The sequence below is a fragment of the Saccostrea cucullata genome, unplaced genomic scaffold (assembly GCF_032062105.1).
Source record: "Saccostrea cucullata isolate Sc308-1 unplaced genomic scaffold, CSIRO_AGI_Scuc_v1 ctg543, whole genome shotgun sequence".
Classification (NCBI taxonomy): domain Eukaryota; kingdom Metazoa; phylum Mollusca; class Bivalvia; order Ostreida; family Ostreidae; genus Saccostrea; species Saccostrea cuccullata.
This window is the reverse complement of record NW_026927880.1, coordinates 141,190-155,236: the sequence shown is the minus strand read 5'-3', so window position 1 is coordinate 155,236 and position 14,047 is coordinate 141,190. Positions and strand designations below refer to the sequence as shown.

At 34.1% G+C, this 14,047-nt stretch overlaps 1 protein-coding gene across 4 annotated transcripts in view; it reads left to right on the top strand.

Annotated features, from left to right (window-relative positions):
* Nucleotides 1-14,047, top strand: part of LOC134275760 (serine-rich adhesin for platelets-like) — a 55,580-nt gene that overhangs the window by 29,360 nt on the left and 12,173 nt on the right. For 3 of the 4 annotated variants that reach the window (XM_062758051.1, XM_062758052.1, XM_062758050.1), the window contains exon 3: nucleotides 13,219-13,355. In XM_062758051.1, coding sequence (XP_062614035.1) covers nucleotides 13,219-13,355 — 137 coding nt within the window. Of the gene's footprint in view, nucleotides 1-314; nucleotides 708-13,218; nucleotides 13,356-14,047 lie in introns of those variants that run through there. The other variant, XM_062758053.1, reaches the window with a different exon arrangement.

Here is a 14,047-nt window from a genome sequence, read left to right as displayed (position 1 = left end):
TACTTTTTGGTGATTCTTTGTGCAGCCCTGACTATGGGAACAGAGTGAGTAATATTCTGCATCTAAACATTTTGTTGATTATAACAAGCTGTGTTACACATCTGTCAGACTCTTGACAAGGGACACATTTACCGTAAAGATGGATTAATTTCTACACAGCTACTGTCTCAGTTACCATGTGTCTGCAGGGTTTTGTATGAGGAGAAAGAGATTGTGCAGGGAAAGTTTTGCCCTGGGAAGGGCGGAAAAAAATTGATGCTGACCAGACTTTTATGGCCTGTAATAAACTTGTCCTAAATGACCAATGGACGGAGTAAATTGCTTGTTGCCTGGAGTGCCAGAGAAAAAAGGCACTGGGTGTAAAGAGATTGCATTTTGTTAATTGTTTAGTTAATGGGGCTTGTTATGATAAGCTTCTGCAGTTAATGATGCTATTTGTCTTAAATCGGTCCTGAATGAGTTTCAGGGAGATCCAAAGGCAAATTGATTTTGTGAAGTGATAGATTTTTTACAGTGATCTAAAGTTTCCAGTTAAATGCTGTAAATGACATTTGTTGAACATTTGGAGAAATGGATTAATAATTAATGATGGAAAACTATTGAATAACAACACAGCAACTGTTAGAATGAAACATGAAATTGGTTTTGTGGACTAGTTATTATGCAACATTTTATGGATCATAAATTCAGATAATTTTCATAAAAAGGTAAGGACATTTTTATCTCTCTCTTTAAAATATGCTAAGAACATTTTTTTCTCCCCCTTCCCCCCAAAAATAACATAATAGTTTTAGCTTTAGTTTCATTGAGATTCAACTTGGCTATAAATTTTGTCACACCCATTTTTGGTACCAGGGCCATTGAAATTATAACAAAGCATCATTACTTTATAAAAATTGAAATTTTTACCAGTCATAATTTAAACTTACACCATTGTCTTGCTCTTAGTAGCAATATTTTTTCTACAATGATTCATTTGCAGGGATAATTAACTTTTTGACCACTGTAGTAAATATCAGACAGATTTATTTTTACTATCAAATTGTAATTTTGAACTTTTCTTAGCATTTTTTCTCCTTATAGTGATTCATACAAGATTTAAATAATCTATTTAAAAAAAATAATTATAATTAACCTCTTGGAAGCATTTAGGCCGTTTTATTACAGATGAAATCTGAACAGATACAGAGTAAATCAGTTGTTTAATTAGAAAAAAAATCATCTTTATAAATTTAAAATTAAATCATTAAATACACTGGGGATATATTTTTTGGAAAATTACATAACTTTCTTACTCAAGTTGTTTTAGAGATCGTAAATAATTTAATGGAATATCTAACGTTACATTGTATCTGATTGTATTTACCATAAAGTCCCATAAAGAAAGGAGTGGAGGAAATTCAGATTAAAAAAAACGATCGTTTTTGGAAGTAAATTATAAGACAGGTAGCGCTGCAAAATGGATAAGATTATGGGGATTTATAAACTGTAGGCGCATGGTACCTATTTATTTTTAATTGTTAGGGAATCTAATAGCAAAATAGTGAATAAAATACCTGTAGGCCTAGTGCTTTTCATTCAGTCTTGGTAATCTGAATTTTTTACAAAACCTTTTTTTTCTGACAAAAGGTGGCGAACACAGGGCGCTTTTAACTCGCAATTTTTTATTTTAATTCTCATTCAAAGAGTATTTTCCATTAATTTCGAGCCCTGACATCATAGATCTTCACATTCTGCCACATGTTGTGAATGAACAAGTCGTACCTACTTCACTACAGACGACTTTCGTTTTTCTTCTAAACTGGTTCCAGCATATAAACAAACTACCAGTTCATAACACGAACGTCTTTCCTTCATATCTTAAGGGGGATGTACGGCCATATTTAGTGCAGTGAGAACAAAATGTAAACATTTCTTCAAATGGCTAAAGTACATTATATTTTGATCAAATTCTAAACCCTTATGATAAAGATACAATAAATATGCATAACTGAATGCATGTTGTGCATATATAATATATACTTTTGCAAAAAAAATGCTTTTGATATGCTCCTTAGAACTGCGCAGCTACAGAATTCAGCAGAGCCTTAAAAAATCCAAAAAAATACGCAAAGTGTGCATTAATGTTCTCTCTACAACCGTTTGTTGAGAAAATGTCTAAATTTTGCACTTTTAAATGATAATTTTAAGTGCAAAACAAGGTATCGTTGTCTTCAAAAAGAGTGTAAAGAACCCTGAAAGTAGTTCATTGATAGCAGCACGTGGTCTATTTTTAGCACAGAATTTTGTTTTCCAGACCTCTTCTTAATATGGAGGGACATAACAATCTTTAAATGTAGAAGAGAATTACAGTTGCAAAATATTTCAAATAATATGAACACTTTTCAAAGAGGAATTGTGTTATAGTGTGGCTTGAAGTAATTTATTTAGTATTATTATCGAACAGTTGTTAAATAGTGTACGTATTGAAATAAACTTTTTGATTCCAGGTAAGGAAAAATGAGCACCATCAAAGTTTAAAATTAAGAGTTTGTAAGTTTGCCACAGATAACTTATAATATCTATCAAATATTTAATTATCACCAATGAAATTAAACACCTAAAATCGATATGAAAAACCTTGTGTTAGTATCTACTAGGAGTGATCAAAAAGTTCTCGAACTATCTCTATATCTACAAAACCACAATTTAGATTAGAAACAAATTTGATGCACACTCAAGTTCTATAAATAGCATATGCCGAATAAAGATTTGCTCACAATGTGAAAATAAAGTCATTATGCAGGTACTTGTGACGAAAAATGGTTGTCTCAGTGGAACTCATTCAACACACGACTAAAATAATTATGGTATATCTTAAAACTGCCTTTAAAGTAACGTAAAAAAATTTGTTCATAGTTTATTAAGACAAATGACTTCCTAATAATTCAATCAATCATTGGATAGACCGTTTTAGTGAAGGAAGGCAGATGGTTGAATATGATACTTGTTATGTTGCCCGGTGAAAGCAAATTTGAAAAGGGGGTTGTTTTTAATTAAGCATTATGCTATCAAAGATCTCCAATTTACACTTTGAAAAATACTTGAATATTTCAACAATAATATAACTATCAAATACCTAAGATATCGTTTACTTTTGATCACCCCCCCCCCCCCCCCCCCCCATATACTTTGTCAAATAAACATTTACAATTTTCATTACAGCGGAGCAACATTTGAAAAGGAATAAAATCATTCAGAGTGGCTTAGGAGATTTAATGAATAATTTTTTTTTTCTATTTGCCCATTTTGTCAAAATTACAATTTTACAGAGTAAAGAAAATAATCAACAAAATTAAATATTTTATACCATCTTTAAAATGACGTTTGGTGGACCTCCCAACTCAGGGAAAATTATTGGGTCCGTATTTATGGTGTGAGAAAAAATTCCTTAAAATTTAAACATATTTGTTGACGGAAGAAAAAAAAAATCCTGTAATTGGATGTAAAATAAAATTGAGTCGGGCCATTTTTAGGCAGTAGATCGGGAGAGAGGGCAACCAAATATTTTTACAACAAATGGTCTTATAAGGCTAGAACATGTTCCATCACATACTTAGTAATGCAATTTTTTTAATCTTTGGCACTATTTTGAAAAAAGAACATAGGATTTTCGGAAGGGGGGGGGGGTTAGTCTCTCATTTCTTTGCGATGATAGACATAGCATATGCAATGGACCTTTGTTTGCAAACATTGTGATTGCTTCTAAATTTAAAAAAAAAACAACTCTATATATTTTATCAAGCTTCGTATGTTCAATGATCGAGAGCTTACAATGTAGTCAACATAATGAGACATGATGCGTTTTTATGTCCAAACATTACTCCATACGATGTGTTGGTCATTGCAAACAATCAAGCTATTTATGTGAGGTGCCTGAAGGAAATCCTTTAACTGCCTTTTTTTTCTATCTAACTGCTAAACAAAATAGACATATGTACCAACTTTTCGATTGTAAGACATCTAATTGCATTTTTTTTTTCATGCACCGCGTATTGTTTAACATTTTCAAATTAAATGCTAAGCATTCTCCTTGCAGTGCCCCATTTCAAAATAACTTCTATCGCCACAGAAAAAAAGGCCGACGTAAACACATATGTTTAGGGCATTTTTTAGCTTTTTTCTTGAGTTTTAAAGAAACCAACAAATTATCAAGACTTGTTCCACGAAAAATTAAATACAATCATAGTAATAAACGCATCTATGCACAGCAGATATATGCACATGTCAAACACGTGCTCAGTGTATTATATTTACTAGGAAACTCGAGCTGTTAGCAGAACAGTTTTTCCCGATTTGCTGGAGTGGGGTTAAAATCGCGTTTTTTCATTAATCAGACGAAGCGATGCAACAAATAAAAGTAGTAAGTAATATAACCTAATGATTATTACTTAGTAATTTCTTGGCTTGATGTTTTTATGGAATTTATTCTAAAATCATGTTATTAACTTGTGTGACAGAGGAATGGTTGGCCTCAGGAAGACACACATATGAAAAATCAAATTTTCAAGAATTCTAGATAATGACAAGAAAAAAGCGAAACAAATGGTTGTAGCCATATTATCAATGAATCACACTAACACCATTTTCAATGCATTTTTTATCTCGTGAATGCTGTAGCTGCGCAGTTCTACAATGATTAATTTCCTCCTAATTAAAACAAAATAAACTTAATTATTTACTAATTTTGGTCTCTAACAGTAGGTAACTAGTGCATTAACACTTTGAGTAACTTTGGGCTAGTTTAGACGAGTATTAAGCGCATACTTGGCATTTCTTATTTCACACCAGACTAGACCCAATTGGTTTGTACATCCCCCTTAACAATGCTTTTACGACTGTCAAAGATATGCTTTTTAGCTCTACTGGTCAGAGACCAGAAGAGCTTATGCGATAGTAATGCGTCCGTCGTCCGTCCGTCTGTCTGTCTGTCTGTCTGTCTGTCTGTAAACAATTTTTCAAAATGCTACTCCTCCTACAGTTTTGGTCTGATTTCAATATAACTTGGCACACAAGTAGACTACACTAAGATACATAATTCTGTGTATCGTTTTTGATTTCGATGAACGGTGTTGCCATGGTTACTAAAAATAGAAATTTCTGTGAAATTCTTTCAAAATGCTACTCCTCCTACAGTTTTGGTCTGATTTCAGTATTACTTGGCAGACAAGTAGACTACACTAAGATACATAATTCTGTGTATCGGTTTTTAAATTCGATGAACGGTGTTGCCGTGGTTACTAAAAATAGAAATTTCTGTGAAATTCTTTCAAAATGCTACTCCTTCTACAGTTTTAGTCTGATTTCAATATAACTTGGCACACTAGCCCTACAATAAGATACATAATTCTGTATATCAGTTTTTGATTTCGATGAAAGGTGTTGCCGTGGTTACTAAAAATAGAAATTTCTGTGAAATTCTTTCAAAATGCTACTCCTTTTACAGTTTTAGTCTGATTTCAATATAACTTGGCACACAAGTAGACTACACTAAGATACATAATTCTGTTTATCGTTTTTTGATTTCGATGAACGGTGTTGCCGTGGTTACTAAAAATAGAAATTTCTGTGAAATTCTTTCAAAATGCTACTCCTTCTACAGTTTTAGTCTGATTTCAATATAACTTGGCACACAAGTAGACTACACTAAGATACACAGTTCTTTGAATCAGTTTTAGATTTCGATGAACGGTGTTGCCGTGGTTACTAAAAATAGAAATTTCTGTGAAATTCTTTCAAAATGCTACTCCTTCTACAATTTTAGTCTGATTTCAGTATAACTTGGCACACAAGTAGACTACAATAAGATACATAATTCTGTGTATCGTTTTTTGATTTCGATGAACGGTGTTGCCGTGGTTACTGAAAATAGAAATTTCTGTGAAATTCTTTCAAAATGCTACTCCAAATACAATTTTAGTCTGATTATAATATAAATGTGGCATGCAAGTAGACTGCACTAAGAACATAAAGAGACTTAATCAAGGATCATTATTCTATTTATTGCTGTTGAAAAGTTTCAATTTCCAACTGCTTAAGTACTTTTCTCTTCCTTTGCTATAAGTACAAACCAGTAGAGCTTCAGTCTCAACAGAGACTTCTGGTTTGTTACAGTAATGAATTTGAAGCAATCATAAATTGGGAATTTTTACCCTTAAATTTGGGAAAAAAGGTACCTTTTTCACGTTGGGAATGGGGCCGAATATCGGCCCCAATTATAGAGAATCGAGAGCCCTGCTGTGAATTTTGTATGCTGTCTTTATGACCAGGCTGAACTACTCTATAACAAAGCATCATTACTCACCTTTTTAATTGAATTCAGAGTAAAGAAAGCAAAGTTTGGAGATGATTGCAAAGTCAACAATGATTCATTTGCAGTCATAATTAATCTTGTTATCAGTAAGGAGACAGGACACTTTTGCTCAATAGAATTATCCAAATTGTCTTTGTTCTCCAATTTTTTGTGCAAACATATTCTGCAGGCATGTGCAGCAATGAATGCATTAGTGTTGATTTGCCGATTCTTTGTCAGACGTTCTTTTTTTGACAAGGATGGACAAGCCTTTTTGACAGTTCTGTCAGTCTTGCTAATTAGGTCTTCTGCTGGAAGATGAGAACTTATCGACTGACTTATGTAAAGTAGAGAATGTCTTCTGCAAAAGCCTTGTCCAGTCAGGAAAGAGTAGAGGTGACTATGACCTGACTCTTGACATCCGGATCTGTTGCAAACATCTTACAGACAAGATTACCCGTCAGTTTCTGACATTTCAATTCCTGATGCTCAGAATAAATTCTCTTGGTGAGGGAAATTGGCTCTGACTTTTGGTACAATGTTACCTTGAGATTTTTCCAAGATGACCAGATTTTCTTGACAGGAAATGATACACACACACCAGTTTTGAGATTGATTAGGTGATACATTGTATTGAAATGTTCTTCCATTTTGTATTTCAAGCGAACATCACTGGAGGATTAATAGGAATGCCCTTAAGGTTAGAGATACTTAAATGTTGTGAATCCTCCCCTTCAAGTGTCATTTCTTTTATTGTTGATTCAGGTGCTTTTTGTCCTTGGTATTCTATGTTTTCTGTTTTAATATCGTATTATTTTTTAAAAAAAATTTAGGATGCTAATCCATTTATTTCTTTTCTTCACAAAACAGCTTCCAATTGCAGCATTGGTAATAGATAGGGTTATTCATTGTGAAGAAGTTGACAATTCTTTGGTTGGCTTCTAGTCTTCCTTGCATTTGTGAAGGAATGAAAAATTGTTGCCTTCACAGAAGTTGATCAAATTGCATGAACCAAAAAACAAAAATTGCAAATTTTCTGTTACTATAAAATACATGTACAACAATTTGCACTACAAGTAAAAACTGCAAAAAGTTAAAAAAACAAAAACAATTAATTTGCCTGGTATCAATAATCATGCATTCATTATTTTCAGTATATAAGTTTATGCAGCATTTTTTATCTGATCAATATAGAGGCTCTGATCAATGCATACCAGGGGTATATAATTTTCAGATAAGCTTCATTGTGCTATAACCATCAAAGAAAATGTATGATACAGGAAACAGTGTTAATCTGCTCATTGGTGTATTTGTTAATCATCTTAAAAATTCGTCTTTATAATTCCAATGGAAAGTGGATAATTTCTCAGAAACTGTGATAACATTGATTAAAGAGCTATACCACTTGAAAGACCAAGTCTATTAGATTAAGATAAGGTAATGGAGGAAAAAGATGAATGCCTCCCCCACCAGAGCTTTACCATAAAGCCCTGGGGTATGGAGGGAAGGGTGCTTTACTTTGTTGGCCAGATAACACATTCGCTGCTAATTATGGCCGGGTTTAATTAAAGTGAGATTTCTCTAGGCCACATTTAAGCATAATTGATGATGCAGGTAAAAGGATGAATCATCCCCAGGAAGATGCTCTGATACCCATATTATCCTCCTAGCTTTATCAGGCCTTTCAAAGGTTATGGTTTGTTTCTGGTGTTCATGGTAGATGACTAGATCAGCTATGAAAGCTTTAGTAATTTTCTGGAGAGATACATTTAATATCAAAATCTTGTGAGATAATTAGAAATAAGATTTTTTGGTCTGAAAATCAATTTTTGGTGCAAGATAATCTCTTTGTCTCCATGGTTTTGAATTTTTTCACCTGTGCATGGTAGCTAACCTGTTATTTGCATAGCATTAAAGCGAGCAATATGATATCATGCGGACTTCTGTCATCACATTGAACAATAGGCCTGGCCTGGCTACGCGTGACAAAGAGGACCGAAGCTTTGATGCATATCCAGATAATAACTACCTGGTGATTCATCCCTAGCAGCAGCTTCTGTTTGCTTTTATCTTCATCTTCATGTGATTTTAATTCCAACTGATGAACAGATCAAATTTAATAATGAAGCGGTGTGTAGGTTTTTTCACTGATTGTGGAAAGAAGCTCACAAAATTTATTATTAATGGTTGCAGTGGGAGATCTTTGTCAACTTAAAATAAACTGGTATGCTCATTGCAAGGTTTTTGAAAAAGCTTTTTAATTTCACAAAAAGTAATTTGATAATAGACTTTATTGGAGAAAAAAAGTTACATAGAGAGGAACCAGCAACATAGGAAATTTTTTTTCTTTTAGACAATCACATGATAGAGTGAGTTTCTGGAAGTGAGTTGAATCACTGCTATGATGACTTATGAATGCTTTAGCTATGATGGTACACTATGATAAGATGTGTCGGTGCCTATGAGTAATCCATATTTCATTTTATAAAAGCTCTAATTCATGTGAATTCAATATTTTGATTTAGAGCTGTGTCCTTTTGGAGTGATTGTTAACAGAAAATTGATTGTCCATAAGTTTACTGAATTTTCAAAAACCACTTTGACTCAATTGCCAATGTAACACTAAGATACAAAATGACTTGCAAACTCTTTGGTACCTCCACTTCAAAATGCCAATACATGTACTCAATTATGCATATACAGATACACATGTACATCCATGCAATGATGTCATTAAACATTAAAGGGACATAATTGGAAGATAATTTGCCTTTTTTAGCTCACCTGAGCTGAAAGCTCAAGTGAGCTTTTCTGATCACATTTTGTCCGGCGTCAGTCTGTCCGTCTGTCTGTCTGTCTGTAAACTTTTCACATTTTTGACTTCTTCTCAAGAACCGCTGGGCCAATTTCAACCAAACTTGCCACAAAGTATCATTGGGTGAAGGGGATTCAAGTTTGTTCAAATGAAGGGCCACGCCCTCATTCAAGGGGAGATAATTGGGAATTAATGAAAATTTGGTGGCATATTTTAAAAATCTTCTTCTCAAGAACCACTGTGCCAGAAAAGATGAAACATATGGAGAAACATCCTCAGGTAGTGTAGATTCAAGTTTGTTCAAATCACGACCCCCGGGGGTAGGGCGGGGCCAAAATGGCCGACCAAAGTTTTACATAGAAATATATAGGAAAATTCTTTAAAAATCTTCTTCCCAAGAATGACAAAGCCATAATTCATCATATTTATATGGAGCATGTTCAGGTGGTGTAGATTCAAGTTTGTTCAAATCATGACCCCCCGGGGGTAGGGCGGGGCCAAAATGGCCGACCAAAGTTTTACATAGAAATATATAGGAAAATTCTTTAAAAATCTTCTTCTCAAGAATGACAAAGCCATAATTCATCATATATATATGGAAGCATGCTCAGGTAGTGTAGTTTCAAGTTTGTTCAAATGATGACCCCCCGGGGTAGGGCGGGGCCAAAATGGCCGACCAAAGTTTTACATAGAAAGATATAGGAAAATTCTTTAAACATCTTCTTCTCAAGAATGACAAAGCCATAATTCATCATATATATATGGAAGTATGCTCAAGTAGTGTAGTTTCAAGTTTGTTCAAATGATGACCCCCCGGGGTAGGGCGGGGCCAAAATGGCCGACCAAAGTTTTACATAGAAATATATTGGAAAATTCTTTAAACATCTTCTTCTCAAGAATGACAAAGCCATAATTCATCATATATATATATGGAAGCATGCTCAAATAGTGTAGATTCAAATTTGTTCAAATCATGACCCCCAGGGGTAGGGCCGGGCCAAAATGGCCGACCAAAGTTTTTAAAGATATATATAGGAAAATTCTTTAAAAATCATTTTCTAAAAAATAGCAAATCCATGATTGGTCATGGGACTACTTTTGGATTTAAACTTTACAATAAAAAGCCATTTTCTACTTTTTCCTACGGTTAGTGCTCAGGTGAGCGATGTGGCCCATGGGCCTCTTGTTAAAATCATTACATTGACCAGGGATATTTTTTTCCCCATATTTAAAATCTATTGATGATTAAATTTTGGCTTTGTATATTCAAATGATATAAAGGGTATGTTTTATGGTTTTGTGGGCTGAATTACTCATTAACAGTAAGCAATATTTCTTGCTATGTGTGCCTAAAATACAGCTATGTTTCATCATTGGCCAGATCCAGATTAATAAAAAAAAAAAAGGAGGGAGGGTGGAAAAGCGGGTTATCGGAAGAGTAAGAGATGGGTGTGAACTTTTGACCTTAATTAGCTATGGTCTTTTTTAACATTGGCTAATTTGAGATCAGTTAACCTCCAAAAGCTTGGGGGCTTTGATATTAGATTGTTTTGTAATTTATCGTGTATGATTTATTCATCGGGGATTCACCTTATCATAAATACAGTAGGTTAAATGATCGGGGCAGAATGTCGATAAGTTCACATTAAAAATACATTAATTTTTTGTTAATTTAGTTCACAGTGTCAAAAATTGGATTTTTTTCTGAAATGGGTTGATTTTATCCCCAGGCCCTTATTCCTCCAATGTTTATTGTGTAAATGACTTGTTGTGTTGATTCAATCTTTAGTTGTATGAAAAATAATAGCATATAAATTAACGAATGACCTTTTGATATGGAGGTTATGGTATGAAAAGAACAATTAATTGTCAAAGCATATGTCATGATTAAAGCATAACCATTAGTCAGGAACATGTACAGTTGAAGAAAAAAAATCTACAACAATAGGAAATAATTTTTTTTGCTATTGAGAATGAACAGTTTTTCCTTTTCTTTTTTCTGAATACCAGATGCCTGTATAGTAAATTACAGGTATCAAATGCAGAGTTTATCATTTTCCTACAGTTGAATTAGTTTACATTACACGTTCCACCATATGCAGTTTCAGTTATCTAAAACAAAGATCTAAAATTGCAATTTGTCAGTATTAGTTCAAACAGCCAATTGCATTTCCTGCAAGCCATACATTTGGCCTCTCAAGTACCTTATTGTACATTCTGCTAGTTCTGAGAAATTGGTTAAATTATTTGTCTCATGTCTTTGTCTGTTTATATTCCATTACATGAAGAGAACTTCAGATTTTGAAGGTTATCTGATAAATTGGTCATACTATAGCTTCTTATGCAGCTGAGTGGGGCACAATTATTTTTCACTGCAAATTATTTTGTTAGAGATAAAACACATTCAGGCCCTTTGTGTGATATATTTCTCTCGTTTTTTAAGCCACGAGGCAGTAAAAGCAAACAACAAAACAGAGACCAAGTGTGCTTATAAACATTAGGAGGCAATTACGATCTGTTTTCCTGTGTCCCCATTTAGAAAACGGTTCAAAAGGTCTTTAGTTCACAGTGATTCTTTCTTAATGATTTTGTGGGAATTACAAGAGATTGATTATTTAACTGTAACTTCTGTGTGTGGTCAGAATAGAGGAAATGCTAAGTATTTTCTTTCAATCATCAAAGACAAAAAAAATGTAACATTAAATAGCAGAAAAAGAGGTTGGTGTTTGGTTTCTGTCCATTAGCTCTGTGAGGTCATGGAGGATCTTTCAATAGAGGAGTTAACTGAGGCCCCTCTGAGTGCTTACAACATGGGACACATTGAAAATCTGGGGGTTTAAGTTGAGGTAGGAAATATAATTTACAGTGCTGATGCTAAAAAAAAAAGCCTGGCACTATAGTGACTTGTTGATGATGTGAGGAAGATTTCTGAAATTCCAGCCCCAAGGTTCTGTTCAAACATTGTCCTTACTCAGTGTGTGTGGTACCTCCGGATCAATTATCAACTTTGGCTGCTGTTTCTGAAGTGTCTATGGGCCAAGTTTGTTAATGATCCAACAACTTGATCCAGAGATGTTTGTGTTACATTTTATGCTCATCTTGCAAAAATGTTCATCAGCTGGCTGGAAGTGAAGTAAATAGCTGCTAATCCCTAGAACAAAGCAGAAAACGGTTATTGTCATTTTATGAGGTTAATACCCACAATCATTGATCTGAAGCTCAATCTGTTGTGTGAATGGAATGTGAAATTCATATAAGCTTTTTACTTACCAGTATGTTTGCTACTGTCAATAATTTGTCTGGTCTTGTTATTCAGATACATAGAGTCAATGTGTATTAGCAAAATAAAATTGCAGCAAGTTCTCAAAATGTTTGTAATGAAATTATGTTAGCTCAATTTTCCTCTGTTTGTATTAATTTTCAAAGTAAATGCTTTTTATGACAAATTAATCTATTTAATGGCACAAATATCAGAAGACTTGATTTAATTTTGCGGCCTACTATCGCTAATTAGCAGTAATCCCATCTCCCTCCTCCGATCACAGGTCAACTTTCCAAGAGATCAAGGGGACAAAAATCAATGTATACTGTATAAAAGTAAACATAATATTTCATAACCAGTCAATACCCATCAAGCCACAGAGAGGACAAAAACAGAATGCATGGGAATATCGGACCCCAGTCGATTCAGCAGCTGATATTGCAGCACTTGTCTGTCAGTCACAGTTTATCGTTATTTGTAAGAGCATCTGCCCCACACAATTAGACCTGCAAAACGCTGCCGTGGAAAACTCCTACAAAATACAAGATGATTGTGTTCTGATGCACTGTAAAACAGCGATGCTATCAGTTTTTGGGCTTGTTGCATATCCAATGCATTAATAAAACATAACTCAAAATAAAATGCCGCATTTCAGAAATTAGTGTTACAATACTGAGTTTTAGTATGAAAATTTTTACTCAGAGAAATAGAATATGACTCAATTGACCTGATCTGCAGAATTAATAAATTGTATAGTGTCCCAATGGTTTTGATGGGTTATGAAGTCATCTCTCTTGGTTTTGTTTTCAGAAGGAGGCTCCTTTACTGAAGGAAGTGGAGCAGGAGAGAATGTTAAGGCATGAAGCGGAAAAAAGGCTGAAAGATATGACCACCGAGAGCGAGAATTGTCAGATTCGGCTCCAGTCCTTACAGGGCGAGTTCAAAAAGTGAGTAGTCAAGGCAATGTCCAAAGACAAGTATTTTAACTCAGCACACAAGTGACATCAAGTTGAAAAGGATTAAAAGAAAGGTTTTTCTTTTTTGCGAGGTTCAAAAAAAATGTATTATAGATTTAGCTCACAACAGGTGAAAAAGTTTAGAAATTGCCGTACACAACAATATTGTGGTGTCTCCATATCCCGTGATCGATGTATTTCTAGTTGACTTGCAAATTAGAATATATTCTCGGGTTTTTCTTGTGACTGTTATAGAACATGTAGATATTATCTTTTAGATCAATGTAGACTACTGCCTTGATAGATTACAATAAATTGAATTACAGTGGCACTAGGAGAAGAACTGTAGTTATCTGCACGCAAAACATATTATCCCAAATTAAGTGTATTATACCAAATGTTGGCAGATTGGCCAAAACTGTGTGATCTATAATGACAGAAAATCAACAATTTATTTCCAAGTCCTTCAAAGCAGAATCTAATTGTAAGATAAAGTTGATGGATAAATAGATTTGATGGGTAGGAGAAATCTGAATGAATGTCCATTCCCTTTCTTTCGGGCTATAGAATTCCTGCCCTATTTGAGAGGGAGGAAAAATGGTTTGTGTCAAGTTTGTATGGCTCCACAAAGGCGGACTTGTATTTTTCCCCCTGGAAGTTTGTGGCCATTATCTAGTTTCCAG